The sequence below is a fragment of the Brachyistius frenatus genome, unplaced genomic scaffold (genome assembly GCF_029030835.1).
Source record: "Brachyistius frenatus isolate BFR_SWC_R1_liver_20210118 unplaced genomic scaffold, ASM2903083v1 Contig_46, whole genome shotgun sequence".
Taxonomy (NCBI): domain Eukaryota; kingdom Metazoa; phylum Chordata; class Actinopteri; family Embiotocidae; genus Brachyistius; species Brachyistius frenatus.
In genome coordinates this window covers 1,372,998-1,393,234 of record NW_027210645.1, presented here as the reverse complement: position 1 = coordinate 1,393,234, position 20,237 = coordinate 1,372,998, and the positions used below count along the sequence as shown (strand labels likewise).

At 41.2% G+C, this 20,237-nt stretch overlaps 1 protein-coding gene across 1 annotated transcript in view; it reads right to left on the bottom strand.

Annotated features, from left to right (window-relative positions):
• Window positions 1-357: 357 nt before the first annotated feature.
• ctdp1 (CTD (carboxy-terminal domain, RNA polymerase II, polypeptide A) phosphatase, subunit 1) overlaps window positions 358-20,237 on the bottom strand; it is a 76,785-nt gene continuing 56,905 nt past the window's right edge. Inside the window, exon 13 of the mRNA XM_069703387.1 lies at window positions 358-3,433. Within this exon, the coding sequence (XP_069559488.1) occupies window positions 3,253-3,433 (181 nt within the window). The 3' untranslated portion in view covers window positions 358-3,252. The remainder of the gene's footprint in view (window positions 3,434-20,237) is intronic.

The window sequence follows — 20,237 nt, the reverse complement described above, 5'->3', positions numbered from 1 at the left end:
CCTCCTGAATCTACAATTGCGAACTGATGACTCGTGCTGTCTGGACATTCCTGTAATGAGGCTGCTATGTTATTACTTTTCTGCGTAATATTAAGGAAAAACACAAGAGGTTCTTGAAAGTTTGCGACACATGTATCAACCTGAGCGGCGACGATGGAACGGGCCCTAATGGGTCGGAGTGTTTTAATGACGCTGAGCGGCATGTGTGGTACTTATGATGCTCATGTTTAAACCCAGCAAAGAGGAAGCTGCTAAAGGCTAATGGGCTTTTATCTGGCGTAGGATTGAGTGATCTCGTTCGGAGAATTGAAGACATTTCATCTTTAGAAAAAAATAAACCCCACTCCACTTCCGCTGTTACTTAGAAACATCTTTATTTAATCAAAGTATCTTTTCTCTGTGGGTCAAGTAGGAAATAGACTTTACAAATACTTTACATGTCAGTTGTTGGATTTAAATTTGTGATAAAACCACCACTAACACAAACAGACTAGCTGTAACTGTAAAAGGAAAATATTGTTCATGGGTTGGTTTTTTTTTTGTGGGTTTAGCAGGTGAATGGAAGTTAATGGTAAAACATTGACTGGACAGAGATCCAAACAGACATCCTGCCTCAGGACAGTGATTATTAAAATGATTAAATTGTACAGCTGAAATGCAGAAGAAGGAAGATCATCACTGTTAAGAAGTTGAGAGGGTGAGAACAAAAAGCAGACTCGTGGGTTTGACTTGGTGAATGTGAGCCACCTCAGTGCAACACATGCTAACTTCGTCCGGCTCCCAAACTTTTTACAATGAAACCCTATAAATACAGGATTATTTACCAACCGGGCTGGTTGAAACCACCAAAGGGACATGATGCTGGTGAGTGCTGCTTTTACGGCTCACTGCCAGGGGGCTTAGGTTTCAGTCTATCACTTCCTGTGGATAGACAAGTAACAAACGTCACTGGAAACACCGACTTTGAAACAGCAAGCATTGCATTCTTACATCGGACAAACTTCTTGCCAAAAAGCAAGTTTAAAAAGACGTGATCTCATGCTGCCATTATATATGTTTTTGTTTATCAGGGTTCGAAGACATTTCTGCCTCCTTTCCTATCAAAATGAACTGGTTTCTACCGAACAAAAATAATAGTCCCTATAAAATCTGTTGACAGTCAAATTTTAATTATTCAACTAAACAACAACTGAGGACATTTCAGGGGAGATGAGTCAGCTGAATATTTTGAATGCACTTTTATGGCAGCTGAAAAAGCGCAACACGCTGCACCTGAAGAAAACATGAGCAAATAAACACAACATCAACAACCAGAAAACCTTTTTCAACACTTCGACAAATAGTGTTGCACACAGAAATGTGCTACAAATACAGACGACACAATCAAACAGAAAAACAGAGAGAGCCGTACACAAACAGCAGAACTAAGTTCTTAAGGAGGAGAAGACTGATGTTGGTATAAAGCCAAGAACAGCAGAACCAGAACGTTCAAACTGAAATGAGCTTCGTTATCTTTATTTCTAACATCACTGACGGGTTTTCAGGCTCTAAAGGAAATTTTGGTTCCTCCATTTGTTTGTGTCGTCTGTAATCGCAGAACATTTCTTGATGGCGTGGTGTGTGACCTTAAAATGCTGACAAGCTTTCCTTTCCGTGTGTTTGATCTGTTCACGTCTCCTTAAAGGAACAGGACAAGGTTTTGGGAAAGACTCTGCCAGCGGCCGGCTAGCTTAGCTTAGCTTAGCACAAAGACTGCAAACAGGGGGAAACGGTTAGCCTGGCTTTGCTTAAGAGTAGTAAATCCTTCTCACTATGTTACATCTTGTGTCATCCATAGAAAAAACAGTTATGGAAAATTACTGCCCCCAAACAAGAAACGGTAAGAAGAAACAAATAATCCCCTGAAAAAGAAAAGAAAAGGTTTTGTATGGTTTAAACAAACGATTATAACCTGGCAATTTGTGGACTTTAGATGTGACAATAATAATTTCTATTCTCAAAATGCTCCAAAATTTTTAAGATTTTCCAAGTTAATGCCTTGAAATGTTGTAGTCTGACTATGATGACCAGATGTTCAGTTTCCCACCGTATGACAAAGAAAAGCATAAAATTCCCACATTTGAGAGGCCAGAAAAAGCAAATTTTTTGCTTTTATCACATTTATAATTACTAAAATTAATATTTAATTATCAAAATAGTTGCAGATTAGCTGCCGACTGGCTGTTTCCTCTTTTGCCGCAGTGCTTGTGCTCTGAGCAAGAAAGAATATTTTCCAAAATGACGGACTATTCCTTGAAGCTCCAGTGCTGAGCTGTCGGCCACGATACGCACAAAATCACGAGTCAAAAAATCTCAGCAGGTAGACAGATAAAAATGAAAATGATCTGCAAGGCGAGAAACCACTGAAGTAGCCAGTAAAAACAAATTTGAGGAAAAACTAAAAAAAAAAAAAAAAAAAGATTTCTTGATGAACGGAGTGACATTTCACTTAAAGAAAGCAGGTCTAGCGAGCGATTCGCTCCTGTGTACACGACTAGTGAAAGTCTGTTCTTTCTAGCTGTGAGATCACTAATCGAAGTGGCTGACGACAGAGAAGTGAGCTGTACGAAAACAACATTAAGTCGGGTTCGGTTTACGGAGTCAGTGCACCGACGGCCCCTATATCAAAACAGCGAACCTCATCACTACGTTATCAAATGCACAAACACGATATGGAAGTGACTTTGAGGAAACACATTCAAACGTCTAGATCCGCTGGTGGTATGTGACCCTAAAACACTGACCAGGAGGCCAAAAGAAAACAAAAACTGGAAGTCAAGAGTAAAATGTTTAGCTGCACGCCTCTGCAATCCTTGTCCAAACTCTTTGGCATGTACAATCAGCAAAATTTACACTTTTATTATTTCAATCATCGTTTTCTCATCAATATAAAAATTGAAATAGAAAAACAACCCAAAAAAAAAAGTATCAAATTTCACGTCTCCTACAGTTTGTTATCTTACAATAAAATGTTTTCCATCAAAGGGTGTGTGCCAAAAAGGCTATATATCAATACTACAAAAAAAACAACTAAGCCTTTATTTACACAGCCATTTCTGTACAGGACATTCAGTTTTTATTACAACACACATTCATGGCTCATACATCCTAATTACACAATGATTTCAAAGCAGAAAAATAGGTTTTAGGTACCACTCGTGGGGCCGACTGGGGTTGGGTTTTTGTTGTCTCTTTCTCCTTCAGTTTTCCTGCTCACATAAAGTCATTGAGCTCCAACTCCAAGGCGGCGGCCATCTCGTCCGCCTCCGAGCTGCTGCCTTCCTCTTCCTCGTTGGAGTCTTTGGAAGATTCGTCAGTGGACTCGACGCCTTCCCGCTTGTCCCCCACGCCGTCGCCGTCGTCCTTGGCGTCATCGTGCTTCCGTTTGTGGCCTCTAGATACACAACAGAAAAGATGGTTTAGAAAGAGAACTGTTAACTGTTAAGTCCTCCGCTTCGAGGCTGCTGCCGAGAACAGGATTCACATCATAAACATGATGGTTTCTTTTAAAACGGATTCCAGGAGCCTTTTTTTGGGGGGAGAGGGTTTGTTTAAAAAAAAAAACAAACAACAACCTCAAGTCCAACTTTGTTTGTAGCAAAACCAAAGTCTAGACTCCATTCATTTGCTCTTTTAGTTAAAAGAAAATTTTTGACATTTTTGGAAATACAATAGCAACATCTAGTTACGGTTATCAAATTTGACATGGAGCATTTAGTGAGCTTTAGAGTTGCTGGATTTTGTTACTGTCGGACAGCACAGCTCCCCGTTTCCAGTCTTTCTGCTAACCGGTTGCAGGCTCTAGCTTCATATTTAGCATAAAGGAAAGGGTCAAGTGTATTTACCAAAATGAAAAATCCTTTGAAGGAGCTTGAAAGAAAAAAAAAAAAGTGGCTGCTTTGAACTTTTTGTACATCTCTACTATCCTGGAACAACGTAGCATGATGAAACCTTTTCACAATTTGGTGCTTTGCTTATCGTACTTTTGAAACATTTTGGATGAAGTAGCTGATAAGAAGATAGTTTACTAGCAAGCTAACCAAGCAGCTTTTTTTTTTTTTTTTTGTCTCCCCGGAAAATTTCTGTGAGTCACACAGTTCATTACGATCGCTAATTGGTTGGACTCACCGGACTCCATGCAGCCCCCTAATGGTCAAGATGGGGAATTATTATTTAACAGAAATCATTTTGAAGGTCGGGCAAAAATAGTTGCGAAAAAAAAAACTTCTCCACAACCTTCTGGAGGCTTCGTAGGTCTCAGAGATGAGCATCTGTAATGAAATTGAAATTTGGTGAATAATGAAATGAAGTTTAAATGTAAAGTTTTAGGACACTTGTGCTGCTTGCCCGGATATATGTGGAGTGTTTCCCAAACAAACGTATGGACATGGTGCGTTCAGTGTTAGTCGGGATGGAGATAATCAGGAGAATAAAACCGAGGCTGAAAAATAGCAAAATTGTCCTTTTAAGACGTGCGCGAACGTTTCCAACACCTGCTTGGATGACTCCAACTCCACTGGCTGTGATTGCGTTCAATTCTCACACTAAGAAGACCAATTCGATGTTCTGAATATCAGTGTTTCAAAACAACTTACCAAAACCCCTCTAAATTTATAGAAGGCAAAAAAAAACACCTAGTTACACAAGCTGTTGGGGAGTTTGTAGAAGTGTCTTCACACACACCTTTTCAGACTGATCTTGTACATCGCACATACGTATGTAGCAACACTGAGCTCTCAGCATGTAGTCAGCAAATTGGGAGGTTTTGTGTTGCCGGAGTGTAAAAGGAATATAAGTGTGCACGGTTTACTTCCGCTAAGAAAAGAAATCACATAAAAAGAAAAGAAATAATTTGCTGTACTGCGTGTTCAGCACAGCATGCTCCCTTGAGAACCACAGTGCACTTAACAGGAGCTCGTTCTCCGTACATGTTACATGAGCTGAAGACACTCACAACCAAGTGAGAGGAGCTGCTGGGAGACGGAAAGGCGCTCCAACGTTAAAGAACAAAACGGTGATGTGGGGACGGGAGATTCACGACAATCAGCAAACCAGGGATCCGAAGATGGAGGATACGGAGATAGACAGAGGGAGAGGCTCAAACACTGTTAGCAAGAGAAAAAGAGAAAGGCGTGCGACAGGGAGCTCTTGGGTTCGGAGTTAAAAAAAATAAATAAAAAAAATCTCATAAAATTTAAGTGTAAATGAGCCCAACAATGCTTCAGAGGATTGAAACCACGGTGGGGACGGTCCCATTATCATCAAAGTGATAAAGCTGTGCTTCCATTAACCACCTGAAGACAGAATAGTAGAACCTCATAATAAAAGAGATCAAACTCGCTAAACAAGACTTGGATTGTAAAGTTTCCAGCATGCAGGGCGGCTATTAGAGATCCGATCGCACCGGTGGTGCTACGACACAAACCCAACATCATACTTTGAGGAATAGGAACATATTTTTCATTAAACCCCCCCAAAAAAAACCTCCTATAAAAAGTTCTACATTTGTGTGTGTGTGTGTGTGTGTGTGTGTGTGTGTGTGTGTGTGTGTGTGTGTGTGTGTGTGTGTGTGTGTGTGTGTGTGTGTGTGTGTGTGTGTGTGTGTGTGTGTGTGTGTGTGTGTGTGTGTGTGTGTGTTGAGACGAGCATGTGCTGACCTCAAATGAAATTTGTAAGCATGCGTTTATGAGACAGGCAGTCGTGTGCACAGTGTGCTTGGCGGTCAAGTGGTTTAGTCGCAAGTACGTCGTTGCTAGTTGCTACTTGGTAAATACAACTCCATTAGAAGGCAGCAATATTTATCTTGGATTAGCAGAGATAAAAAAAATAAGTTATTTCTTCTTTGTTGCAGCTGAAACGCGCGTCAAAAAAAGAAGAAGAAATGTGGGTAATGTGCGTCAACTCTTTTGTCAGTTTTACAAAGTCCTGTTGACCCGGCGAAAGAGAACGTTTCTGGCACTTGTATTTTTTTCTAACTTTAAAAAGACGCAAGTCAGCAGCTTCTTATGATATAACAAACCCACATTCAGCATGCTGAGCTCGGCTGAACGTTTTCAAACTGAGACGAGCTTAACATGCAGACATGCGAGTGGGATCGATCTCTTCATGTCACTCTCTGAATCAACGCAAACCACTCAAAAAACAAAACGCCGCCTCAATAAAATACAGGCTAAAAATTTGCACAAATAAAGAATCAACTCCGAAACCGAGTGATTCAAGAAAATAAGCAAGAATCTGAGGAAGTGTTCGCTTTGTGTTACAGATACATTTCTGTCAGCACTTAGTTTTACATTTACAACAAGGAATGGATGGAATTAATGAATGTCGTCCGTTGCTGTAAACAAGCCACTCAAGTGGATTCGGAGGAAACGTGTAAAACAAAAGAAAGAAAAAAAAAAAGAAGGAAAGCACTGAGTGGCTAAAGAATTCTTTGATACGCCTGTAAACATGCCATCCCTCTTTCCACTCCTCTCCAGCTTCTCCATGACACCCTCAGCAGAGTGGCTTATTAGCATGATGCTAATGAGGTGTCCAGGGGGGGGGGTTGCGCGGTTATTGAGGAGGTCTGACACCGGCTCTGCCAAGACGGGTCCGTCTCATTAGACCGCGCTGCTGTCAGACACCTCGCCAACATCCCACAACAGCGGGGCTCTCTGGCTGCGTGTTCATTAAAGGTCAGATGTCGGCTAATATCAGACGAGTGGCTCGGTGACATGACAGCGAGAGTGAACCCCTGCAGACCGCGTGGTGTGTGTGTGTGTGTGTGTGTGTGTGTGTGTGTGTGTGTGTGTGTGTGTGTGTGTGTGTGTGTGTGTGTGTGTGTGTGTGTGTGTGTGTGTGTGAGGGAAAGGGTTGTGTTTGTGTTACTACAGACCGGCTGTATCTGAGTTTAATTTTCAGAGTCCCAGCGGTCAGAGGGTAACGTGAGGCTGAGCTGCAGCGAAATGAGCGATTCATTATTATTCATTTTGGCTACAATTCCCATAGTATCACCGTCAGTGTCACTGTTCCTGCTACCTGAGCTGGTTGTTGACACTCTATGAGTCACCACGGTTGAGTGTGTGCGAGTGTGCAGATAAACACACACACACACACACACACACACACACACACACACACACACACACACACACACACACACACACACACACACACACACACACACACACACACACACACACACACACACACACACACGAGAGTTTTCCACACAGATACCCCGCCATCCTTCTCCCATTTCCAAACATTAACAGCAGAGACAGCAGGGGGGAGGGAGGAGGGGCGCGTTCCCCCACTGCTTTCTGTTTTGCATCATTACATCCAATCTAAGTCCTCAGCTATTAATCCAAGTACCCACACCCACCTCCATTTCATCATTTGTATTCAAATCATTTGTGTGCACATGATCTAGTTCTGTGTTGTTCTAATTGGCTTCATGGTCCTGGAGTACAGTGCCATCTCATCGTGTACCTCACTAGCTGTATATGACTCTTGACTCCTGATGGACTTCTTGCATTCAAATTTCCTAATTTCTTGATCTCTTATTAGTCAGAAAATGTGAAGATGTAGCTGTTAAGGCCAATCTGCCATCACAGCTTCAGGACGTGGCTAACAATGAACTTTAAAGTGTTAGGGAGGAACTTCTGACTCTTATTATGTCAGTGACAGAAGTTAAACCATTACACAGAAATATTGGCTTGTCCAGTAGTTGTAAAATGTCGACAGCTAAAATTAACAGAGTGAAAGCCTTGAGAGAGCACTTTAAATCAAGCTGCTGTCGATGACACGAGGAGCACAACGGGGCCGACCTGTTGGGTAGAAATCCTCATGTGGAGTTGTTGTTATTTATGTAACTATAAGGAGGATAATTTGAGTGAAAACTGAAACCAAATCAAATGACTTGTTTTTGGGCAATCTCATTTTAAACTCTTCCCAGACGGGTTTTGGAGATTAAAATTTGGGCAAGAAACTACATTTTTTTCAGTTTTGATGGTTTAGGAGGTAAAACGGTGCCAGGTAGTACAGGCACACGTGTTCAGGCCATTACTCTGAGATGTTTTTCTGTCTATGTACTATGGGAGCATGATTGCATTAAGGGAGTCAGGAGGCCATCCAACCTGCTGGTGAACAAACATCCTGCAGCTACACCTGCCCCAACACCTCATTAGAGACACTCAAGTGATACAAAATGACGATATAAGTCAGAAATAACGCTCCTGCCCCAGGAGGAAATACATTTTTACGAGGCCTTTTACGTGCTTCAATCCAGACAGCGCGAAATGTCACTCAGTGGAGCGTTTTAAAAGGACTTCCCGGGAAAGCCTTCACAGAAATGGGCACAGTAACTATCCCTGCTGATAAAGAAGTGAGCTTTTATTCAAGTGCAGGGCTGTGAACTCTACCCAAGGTATCCCAATTCGGCTGGTGAGGAAAGTCGCAGAGAAAAATGACTTCAAACACTTCTGACAGCTCCTTTTGCAACGAGAAGGAAAGAGCAGCGAGGGGAGAGAGAGAGAGAGAGCAGGAAGGCAAATGGATAAAATAAAGTGTGGGCACAGCAGACAGAGACGGGAGGTGATGAACTAAATAATGAACTAAACTTTAAGGCCTCACACCAAATCTACTTGGCTTGAGTCTTTGGTAAAACTTCCCAGGAGAGCTCACTCAAACAAAGACCCGAACAACGGACCCCGACTGAGATTAATGTCGTATCCTTCCACAGTCTTTAATCGTTTTCCATCCATACACAGCAGGTCATTTAAAACAGCTACAGCCTGTATTCAACCAACTTAAAATCAGTCAATGTAGTGGATCTTTATTGTGAGTTTGAAGCCTACCGAGGGCAGAAGGGACACTACTCTGCAATGCTGGTATCATACTGCTCCATTTCTCCCTATAATCCCATATCATATACTGCGGATGCGTCAACTACAGATGCTTATATAGATACACGCCCGTCCCTCATGCATTCACTAGTTCCATATGCACAGAGCTGATAAGCGGCGCAGTTAAACGAGTGTTTTCATACAGACGTTTTCTTCTGGGTTTCTGAGGGATTTGTCAGTTTCGATCAGACGTGTTGCGAGCAAATGAGAAACACAGCAGGACAGTGCGGCGTGGAAGAAAGCTTCGAGGCAGGATGGTCATCTTGGAGAAATTGAATATGTTTGGAGAAAGCTGCCAATCGACAAAGCGGATCCCCTTTCAGCATTAATCTCCTCATATCTAGTGGCAGAAAAACCTAAATAAATTTACAGTGCATGGAGTAGCAACTTTACCAGGTAGAGTCGGTTGGCTTTTTCCAAGTCTTACAAAACTTCTCTGAGCACTAAAACTGTTATGGTCACTGTAATTGATCCTTTTTTTGAAAGTGTGTGCTTCACAGTTGTGAAGATATCCTTTCCCCAACATGATTCTAGACAAAATCCACAGTCCTTCTTCTGCTGTAAAAATGCATTGTGAATGACAGCTGAAGCTCTTACGAGAATTCATCTGTCTGAGTTACACAATCGTACAAATTACAGTCTTTTTAGTACATAATTCTCTCTTTGTTTTCTTTGTTTGTCTGTTGTCGCTCCGCAAACAAGCTCAATCTGTTGAAGTACAAAAGACAACTTTTGTACTTCAAAGACTAACTTTGAAAGATATCCGATAATTTATCAAATTCAAACTGCAGCTCGGGATTTTGGCCTTTATTATAATTATTACATGAGAGGTGCAATCAGAAGGGATCTGTTGGAGAATATGGACAAGAGGAACAATTGCAGCACATAATGTACATATGGGAATGTTAGTATCTTGAGAGTCAGAATAAAGAATTAGAAAAATAATCCTTTTCATGGTGTTGATTTTAAAGGTACTAACGGAAAACTGATAAATTCATGGACTATAAGCCAGGCCAATATTCAGCCCCTTTTAATTTGGTTTTGGTCTCCACCACCTTGTGGAAAAATGTGGGAAAGAGCTGCCAGCTGTGTTTGTAACAGTCTGAAAACTCGGCTCGTATTAGCATTTGTTCAGCCACTCTGAAGGGCTGACGAATCAGAAACTAGTGTCGCTGGTTAACTGAATTTGTCCCGCCCCTCCTTCACTGTGATTGGACGACTGGTGACGAGCGCAGCGTTAGTAGATTTTTTAACTCTCGCTGACTTAAAAAAAAAAAAAAAAAAATAACGCCGCACAATGAGCGCTCAGCACAGAATAAACGTTCAGTCCGTCGTCAAGCTCCTGCCGTTCATTAAAACTATTTAAAAAAAATATGCTGTACTCAGGAAAAAATGCTTTGGTGGACACGGTAGGTAGAAGCAGAGGTGGCAGGGTGTCGGCCGGTTTAGGTGCGCGCTGATTGGTTAAATTGAACCGGAGGTGTACACCTAGTAGGATGTAACAACCGCAAACGATTCCCGATGGAGGGTCGCCAGACCCATATAATCACGGGGTAAAAATGGCTCATGGCTCGTGTGGCTCATAAAGGAATAATAGGGAAGGTACCATGGCCTTTTCACACAGCTTTTACCTTCCAGGCTTGTATTGGATTTAATTAGTGGTACTTTAATGGCTATCAATGGCTTTCTGTTTTACAGCACTGTGTGTGATTTGTACTGTGGCTGTCAAGCACTGCTGATACACTGGTCCCCAAACTAAAATTATTCATTGTATGTCCCTAGACTTTCGTTTTTTGTCTGCATTGTGGCCTAAACATAATTACTGATAAGAGTAAATTGGTCAATAGTACTAATAGTGGAAAAAATAGTAGCAATTGTGACATTAATAGTCAACGACTTTTCACATAAAATACCGGGAAATTATCATTATATTCTTTCAAAAAAATTCACGAGACAGTACACATATGTGACAGCCCTCACTGTCAGTAATGTCTCAGAGCAACGAGTGTCACAAAGGTGTGACGCAGCGTGTCAACTGTGTAATTAACTGTCAGTGTCATTTATATCACCCCTGTCACCAATGTCTGCATCAAACCACCCCCTCTCTGACTCGGCTACAGGCAGCCGAATCAGATTGAAGCCCCCAGGCCTTCTTTCATATGAGTTACTTCTTTTCTCTGTCTGCTTCTTGGCAACACCGGCTTTGACAAGGCTGCAAAGACCTTTTCACAGGAGCTCGACACACATTTGGACTCTGTTGCCTGACTTTGTTACTGGACGACAGGCTGGGGCATTAGTTTTAGACACATTCCTATAAAGTAGAGGCTGCAGGTTCAATTCTCTTGGGAGGCAATGCACCAGAAAAATTACCCATAAAACCCCAAACTGTCCTTGAGAAAAGACCGAAAACTCTTTGTACCAGTTCCAACGGTGCTGAATTCATTTATAAACTCGGAGTGTCCTGGCTCATTAAATATTTGAGATGAATTTCTGCTTTGGGGATTTCCGTCTTTATACTCTACCAGAGCTATGCAAACATCACTGCTAGATCTCATATCTAACAAATATTAAAGCCTACTCAAGTGAGCTGACAATGACAGGTGAGAGCGAGGCTGAGGAATGACATTCAAAATAGCAGAGTGAAAAATGTAATGCATCTATCCAAAGCTCAGACGGATTTATAGAACTTTGCATAAGTGCTCTGGATGGCAAATAAACCTCTGACCCCGGCAGGGGAAATGACACAGAATAATCAATGGATACGAGCAAAACCAGCAAGCTTCACTTGAGTCATGTGCAAAGTTAATAGTTAACCATTTTAAAGGGGAGGTGTCACGAGTCCAGTCGGCAAAATAACAGGAAGTGTGTCAGGTAGAAGAAAGATGGACATGTTAGGAGTTTGTGAACAAATTGAGAAAAAAAAAATTAGTAATGTGTTCACAAACTTTTAAGCACCACTGTACTGCTTTAATGTTTAGCCTTTTGCTAATATATTTGTCTCCAAGCTTGATATTTTTTCAGGTTTTGGAAAGCTTCTCCAGAGGCAAAAGAAAATCAGAAATTGGTCGTGTGCCACTTTAAAAGAAAAGTATGACATTTTAAGATAAGCTGTTTTAAGCTGTTGTAGCAGTTTCAAAATATAAGTGAGTGGCTAGCTTGGCTTGCCCACATAAAATTCACCTAATGTCCTCTAATGAAAAAGTAATATATTTTCTCTATCTGTACAAAAACTGCAGTGAAAAGATGAGAAAAAAATAAAAATAGACCTAATGACCTGACGGAGGTAACTGGTGTCACGTTTGGATATATCCAGAGGCGCTTTTACCCCCTTTGTCTAGTCATTATTCTTTGCTGAGCTCACTGTTTTCTGGCTCCGGCTTCCCATATCGAGTGGGACAAACCTAATTATTGAACACTTGGGAATGATAGGACATCAGGTTATTTCTCAAAATGTCAAACTCTTCTTTTGAGATTGCTTGTAATCCCTCGATAGCGGACATTTGTTAAAAGGGGGGCTGATCAGGTAGGATCATTGATTATACTATACAACATCATAATCTTCTATTGCAGCTCATTCCCTAGTTGACATCAAAAAGAAAATCTGCCAAATGACAATGCAATGAAGTGTCTCTCTGACAAGTACAAGGAGCCTGACTCACTCTTTCTGTACATACTGTCTCTTTTGAGTTCATCCAGGAAGTGTGTGGCTTCCAGGTAATTATGTTGATTTATAGCTTTAATACCAAGATCTGCTCCACTCTGTCTGAAGCCAGATACCTCCTGAAGAATAAACCCCTGATGGATGTTGTTTGATTGGACATGAAACAGAATTTTAAGCCTCTCATCTTAGAGTTGAAATGAGAAAGGCTGTGAAGTAGAAAGAATAAAAGCACAGGTCCTGAGTGAGGTTTAGACTAATTAAAAAGAGGTATATTCTGTGCCGAGTACAAAGGTGGTGTTCAGAAGGAAATTACGGTTGGATTGCAATTATTGCAATTTGCACGTTAACATGAAGATTTCGAAATAAAGCTGCATTACAGCTTTAAAATCAGGACTACTTTTGATACTCCCACCTTCCCACCGTTGACGCGCTCCTCATCTCTCCAGGCAGTGGGTGGAGAGCACTGAGCAGATTCTGAGCTCAAAGCATTTCCTCCCTTGCGGACTAATTGCCCCAGAGTGAAGAGGTGACTCGTAATGAGGTGCTGCTCTTTTAACACCTCCATTGTTGGCAGCTGTCATAATTCGTAACACTGAGCCTTATGTGGAGACCATAATCTGGTTCTTCAATCAGCTGTGATTACACCCGGGAAGTGTGTTGAGCATTGACTTTCATAATAACACTTTGATTGTTGTTAAATTGGGTTATTTTGTCTGGTCTTCACTTATGGAGCAAGTTTAAGACAAGATGTAATTAGTTTTTGGCATAAACAAAGGGTTAAAAGAATGAAACATTTTAGCTTAATTTGACTAATTACATTTTCTTCTTGTTTTGGAAAAGGCAAAGTAACGCTCATAACAACATTACCAGTGTCAAAAAAAACAAAGCCTCCTCATTTGTTTAAATGAGACCACAGTGTGAACAGACTCATCAGGCAAAAAGAGCTGAAGATGAGTCAGGTTTTGCAGCAGTGTAATGCTTCATCATCTGACAATCCTCTGAACATTATGACTAAACCTTCAACAGAGAAATTGCTGAGATAGAGGATATAATATTTTGCCACCATCATAACATTATAAAAAAAACTTGGAGTATATCTGCAAAGTCTCCATGTCGTGGTTTATCTGAGCCTGGGGCGACTCATCAGCCAGTCAGAAACCTTTTGAGGTGAAAGGCAAAACGTCTTTCAGAACCTATTGCAAGATACGAATTCGGAGATCGTCTTTGGCTTTTTCTTGACTTTGAGAAAGAATAAATTGTGCTCCTGCAGTTACTCTCACTACTGCTCTTTCCATGGACCAACAGCTGAAGCTACATTCTTGGTTTAGTGTCAATCATAACCTAAAGTACAAGCATGTGAAAGAAACTGCATACACACACCTACACAGTCACAAAAATAACTTCAATACTTCATCATAAAGTAGCGCTTTATGTTCACCATAAAGCTGTATTAACCTGTTAAAATCTAACACTACAAATATATGTGAAGCAGTGGATAAAGTAAGAGAATGAAGATATATAGTCTATGTGAGGTCCTCAGAAGTATAGCAAAAACGCATTCTCCTCGCACAGAAACACACACTGTGCAAACTATCTCTGTGAGGAAAAACAGCTTATGCATGTGTGCATGGCCGATGACAAGCAATGGCTATTAACGGGCCAGCCTTCCCCCGAGATGCATCTCTGTGCTTCGTAGTGAGATCAATCCGAAGCAGGAGCATAAAGAGAAAAACTGCATGCATCATCAGCCCGCAGGAACAAACTGGGTCACATTACTTGCAGTTTTGGTTTTCCTACTTTCTCCTTCCTCCTCTTTTTCATATTTGTGAAAAGCCTGACTAAGCACTCCTATTCCTCACAGTCTGCCGCCCCCTCTTGCACCGCTGAACTGAACTGTGTTTATAAGGGGGCATGGGGATCACAGTGCCGTTTCTCCCTGCTGCTCTGAAAAGAGAAGCTCACTGCTGGATTCAAGGGGCAGCCGAGCGAGGCGGACCGCTGTCGACTTCTTTTAAACCTGTGTTTCAGTCGTAATCCTCCTTTCTTGCATCTGTCAAAGCAGCGTTAGGACTCAGGTGTCAGGATTCGTTGGCAGACGAAAGGGAAGTGGGCCTGATTGATGGACTGATCTACTCTATGAGGCAAACTTGGCCTTCAACACTCTTTTGTTTACTCTCATACCTGAAAGGATTTTATGTTTGATGCTTCATGACACTGACAATATGTCGGGAGTCCAAGCGCTGCACTCAGTTAGAAAAATGCAAGGACATGGTGACAGGCAGATCTCACAGTGACCAGCTAGACAGCTTATATTAGAAGCTGAAAGCCAGATAGCCTCCTGGCTCATGGCTGAACTATGTATTGAAGCACCGGTACGGCCGGCTATGTTAATGGCCTGCCACTAATGGTTATATGTGACGAACATCTTTGGTAGCTGTCAGGATAATACTATGGCAGGAAACAGCTGAGCAGCAGAAAGAAGTGGCACATGCGAAAAGGCTAAAGGTTGCTGAGCCCAAGCGATATATGGACCGTCTAATTCAATTGGTATCAGCATAATGCAGTGAAAGGGGCAATGTGGGAATAGTCAAAATTAATAAATTGATTAATCTCAAACAGAAAGAAAAGATGCCTGATACCAAATGTAGCTATCAGCCAAATATCCACTATCAGTTGGGCTCGGCCCAGGAATTAACATCATTGAAAATTGTACTGAATGACTTCACACCAATTCTCCTAACCTGGAGTGCACCTTTCGTAATGCTATGATATTCCAGGAAATGTATAATCATTGCTCTATTCATTTAATTTGATGGTTGGATATCTGGAATGTCGGATATTTTGGTCGTCATGTTGCAATTTGAGCTGACTTTGCATGATTTAACATGAAGATACGTCAGTTCAGTGTACAAGACCAGGGGGTTGGGTTTTCTCTGTTGGCAACACAGCCATGTGTGTACAAGTTCAGCGCTCACACACGACGTCCGCGATTGATAAAAGATGCAGTCTGACTTAAAGGAGCAGTGTGTCGGCTTTAGTGGCGTCTACTGAGTTTGCGAACTGCAACCAACTGAACTGAACACCCCTCAGCTCGGACTCACCCTCCCCGTTTAAACATGTAGGAGAATCTACGGTGGTGATGGAACTCACAACGGGACCTCTCTAGATCCAGTGTGTTTGGTTTGTCCATTCTGGGCTACCGTAAAAACATGGCGGAACCACGTGGCGCGCTCCTTGGAGGACCTGCTTCCTATGGAGATATGAAGGGCTCATTCGAAGGTAATACGAGTTTCAGGTTATTATACACTCGTGAAAACATATGAATAGTATACTGTGTGTATTATTACATTATGTGAATATTATATGTGTGTGTATTTGTGAGTGACAGGCACCGCCTTCATGCAAACACTCAGCAGAACAGAGAGGGGCGAAGCAGACAGCTAAAAATCCTCACTCACAGCCGGGTTTCGAGTGGCATCCTCTGTCTGCAGCCCTGTGTTGCATTACTGGATGTAATTATTGAAATTCCATTATCAGAACAATCATTTAATTGTTTTACCTATCAGTCATTAATATTTGGTATGAATCCTCTAATAGGGGCAGGAAGGCTGAGATGTATTGGCAAAGCACATGTGGGCAAAGGCTGCTGCAGCACAGAGTTACAGGTTTCACCTATTCTCGACCAAACATTCCTACACAACGCAGTTTTCAGGAAACACTGAGCACTCCACAAACACTCCACAACTAATCTGACAGCTGACATTATAGCGACTCCAACAGACTCTCACTCACCTTTCCAGCAGCAGTTTGTCTGAATACAAACTACGGACAACACAGCAGAAAAATAAATGGAAAGGCTTTGCTCACTGGAATAAAAGTGCGGCTGCCAAACAGTGTTTGTACCTGACAAATCACATAATCACTGCGCCTGGTTTAACAGAAGCAGCTCTGCGTGTCAAAAAAAAAAGAAGAGTTGATGCAGTTAGATATGAAATCAGGAGCAGAGGAGAAACAGTTTTAAGAGACAAGCAGGATTCAATTAGGCTGTTTGTTTCACTCTGACTCTGAATGTCAGACACCTGCAGAAGCTCCAGCTGTGATGGTAGACGCTTAATTAATCTGCAGCGAGCATCGACGTGCCCCGCAGCAGAGGACACATATTAAAGCTTTGCCTTTACAGAGACAGAGAGAGAGAAAAAAAGAGCACATCTGGTACGACAACAAAGCACCGTCTATCTATTGGTTGATAAAAACAGCCTCGATTAATGCAAAATAATCTGAGCATGTAGTGAAGAGAGGGAGCGCCATTACAGCCTCGCTTCAGGGTATCAGGCAATCCTTAAAAACAATTACCAACAACGGGGCCCTCGGGGACGGACGTTCTAATTGGAAAGCTCATGGAGTTTAAATTACAACACACACATGGAGATAACGGCCTTATCTTCTCCAATACACCCCCCATCATCTCCCCCCATTAAAATCAAGAGTGAGCTGTTTTCACAATGAACCGCTCATCAGTGTTTAATAGCAACTTCTGTACATTTAAATATGTTAAAAAGGTTTATGTGCTGAACTACAACACAGTATTTCTGCAAGAATTAGAAGTGTTCAGCAGACTGAGATCCTATTTGCCAAACTGAGCGATAAAATCAAATCAAATTATAGGTTCTGTTTACACTGAAGCTGTTTTCCCACTCACATTTAAAGAGTAAAACTAAATCAGAGAAGCCAACATTTATATAAAACCTGTCTATCCACCAATCAGCCACATAAAAAACACTGACAGGTGAAACATAATGTATACTACAATAGGCCAGCAACCAATTCTTTCTTCATCAGGATCATAATGTTCAGTCTGACTGAGAGGTGTTGATTCATTCACTGACTATAAGTTGTGATGCTGTTGACCTGCTCTGGTTATACTCAGAGGTGTTCTTAATATTTCGCCCCTCTCATTTAAAAAATTTGGGTTAACAAAATATTAGAAACACCTGTCACTCTAACCCAGTGCAAGTCAACATCATCAGAATTTATAGTCTCCAAAAGGACCATTTAAACGCCTCTCAATCAACCTGAATAACTGAACATGTTATGGCTGATGAGTGTAATGTTCAACTGAGACTCGATCTCGTCTTTGGTAACAGTACAAAAAAACAAAATATCATGTAATTCACAGAGGAGGATCATATTCCAATGTGTTGTCAGGAGATTTGAAGGACACTTTGGAAAAAAACGTCAGTTCAGTCAAAGGCTAAAATTCACGACACAAGCCTTAACGGAAAAGATAAATGTTGATTCATATATATAGTGCTTTGTAAAATAGCTATATATATATATATTTCTTTTATCTATATATATGTCTATATATCTCTGTTCCTGTGCATGTACATTGAGAGCCAAATTCCTTGTATGTGTAAATATATCTGACCAATAAAGTTGATTCTGAATTATTGTGTCATTAATGCTGTTTGGTTTTCTCGATGCTTCAAGGCACTCTGTGTAAAATGTGACCACTTGTAGTGCTAAAGATCTGTGTTATTCATGAGTGGATCCCTGTTTTATGTTTGCATAAGAAAGCGCACACATGCCAGGAGAAGATTGCACGTAAGGGAATGGAAATAATGCATGATTTAAAATGTAGAAAATAAGTTTACCTTAAGGATACACAAAATGCATTTTGGAAAGTAACACTGCATGTAAACCAAAACCTGTTTTGTTGACACGAAAAGTCCACAGAGCACCTTTAATGATGTCCTTTAAATGAATCTTACATGGTTGTTTACATTTTTTTTTTTTTTTTTTAAACAAGACTATCTGCTATAAATGTAACCATAGACTGACAATTTTTTTTTTTACCTCCAACAAAAAACATGCAAAACGGGTAGATGTGCATTTTTGGCCCTTCGTAGTACCTGCAGGCTTCCACCGACAAGAGAGGGCAGCTTGTGTTTAGCCTGCCAGGAAAAAAACAGGGACAAAAAGACCCGGGACAAAAAGACCCAATACAAAAGAAAAATTGTGAATTAAGACATTTGGTGCTGTCTTTGGGGTGACTAATTCACTAATTATTCCTTTTTTGTACAGAAACCAAAACACACTCGGGCACAGAAGGCGAGGAAAAGATGTAGATCAGTTGCGTGTCTCAGCCCGAGTGCTTTCAGCTCCCTCGTTAACTGGCAGCAAATTTGACTATTTATCTGCATATAATTCAAACAGAGGACTGACTGACATTTTGACAAAGCATCTTTAGAGGTATACATTGTTTGCATAATAAGAATTATAAGACTATGACAGGCTGTATAGAGTTAGTAGTTGTTGTTCCACGTCTTTAAGTATAATGCCCACAAATAACCAGTGAAAGACAGGAATAATAAGAACCAGCAATAATTACATAACGGCTCTGTGAAGGAATTGAGCTTTCACACTGAATGATTAAAAGCGGTGGAACAAGGACATTTGATGAGAACGTGTAGTCCATATGCAAGGCTTTCTGTTAATCCCCAGCATAAGGGCAGAGTGCCAGCGCAGATAGTTACTGTAGCTCTGCACAGAAACCATAGCCTGGAGAAGAAGGATGAAAAGAAGGTAGCGGGGTGGGAGAAAAAGAGCAAAGGCAAAGATGGAGAGTGAGAGGAAAGAAAAGCGAGACCAGCGAGTCCAATTCACAATGCGCCAAAGACGGGTTGTATTTTTACTTTTCACTTTCATCTAGGTCAAAGCACACACCGAACAAAAGGCAACAAATGCTGATGAAACCAACCAGACCCGACTGTGTTGTTTCTGCTCTGCTGTTTGGAAAGGAGGAAGATACTTTAAGCAGTTTGACATATTTATTTTATCCAAACACAGCAGCAGGACGTTTTAAGATCAAGCTTATTTTCCCATTTAATGAAATCAGAAATATGCTTTCCCTCAGATGCAGCTAGGAAGGTTTGCTTACTGTAGGAAAAACAAAACAAAAAATATAAATACTGCATATTATGTTACATAACCATGCCATTACTAACCAAGACCGAGGTGTTTTCACAAGCCCGGGCAGCTGTAAACAACATGAATGTATTACCAGCTTTCACAGTGCGTGTGTGCGCCTCGCTTGTCGAGCAAACAGCCTTTATTCAAATAAATTCCCAAAAGAATAAATCAATCTTGTGCTGCGAGTGTGGAGAGCCCATTTAATCTTATGTTTTAAGTGCTGCTTAAGTAGAGGCCACAACAAAATCTGCCAAAGTCGTACTGGCTAAAGTATGAGGGGGCAGCTCCATTGCAATTTGATGAGGTGATATGATGTCGAGTATGGTAATTTAGTGGAGCTGCACACAAGCTGTTTATGGAAGAAAAAGTTGACACAGGAGGAACTTGTGCAGTGTGAAAGCATCTATTATTTAATTAGGGAAATGTGGGTTGTGGTGGGTGGTCAGAGTTCACTGCAAACAAACAAGCCATCTCTGACAGACAGATGCTGCCCAGATACTCAGCGGGTTTCAGAACTGCAGGTTTCCACAGTGTACTGATTTCTGAGCAGGTAAAAGTTACATAATTTTAAAAGCACTCATTTTCAGCTCTGTGAGCTGCAAAGACACGTTTCCTCAAATATAGCCTACAGGTTCTTTTTAAATGTCCTGATTAACATTTAGTCCCACTTTGCATAAATC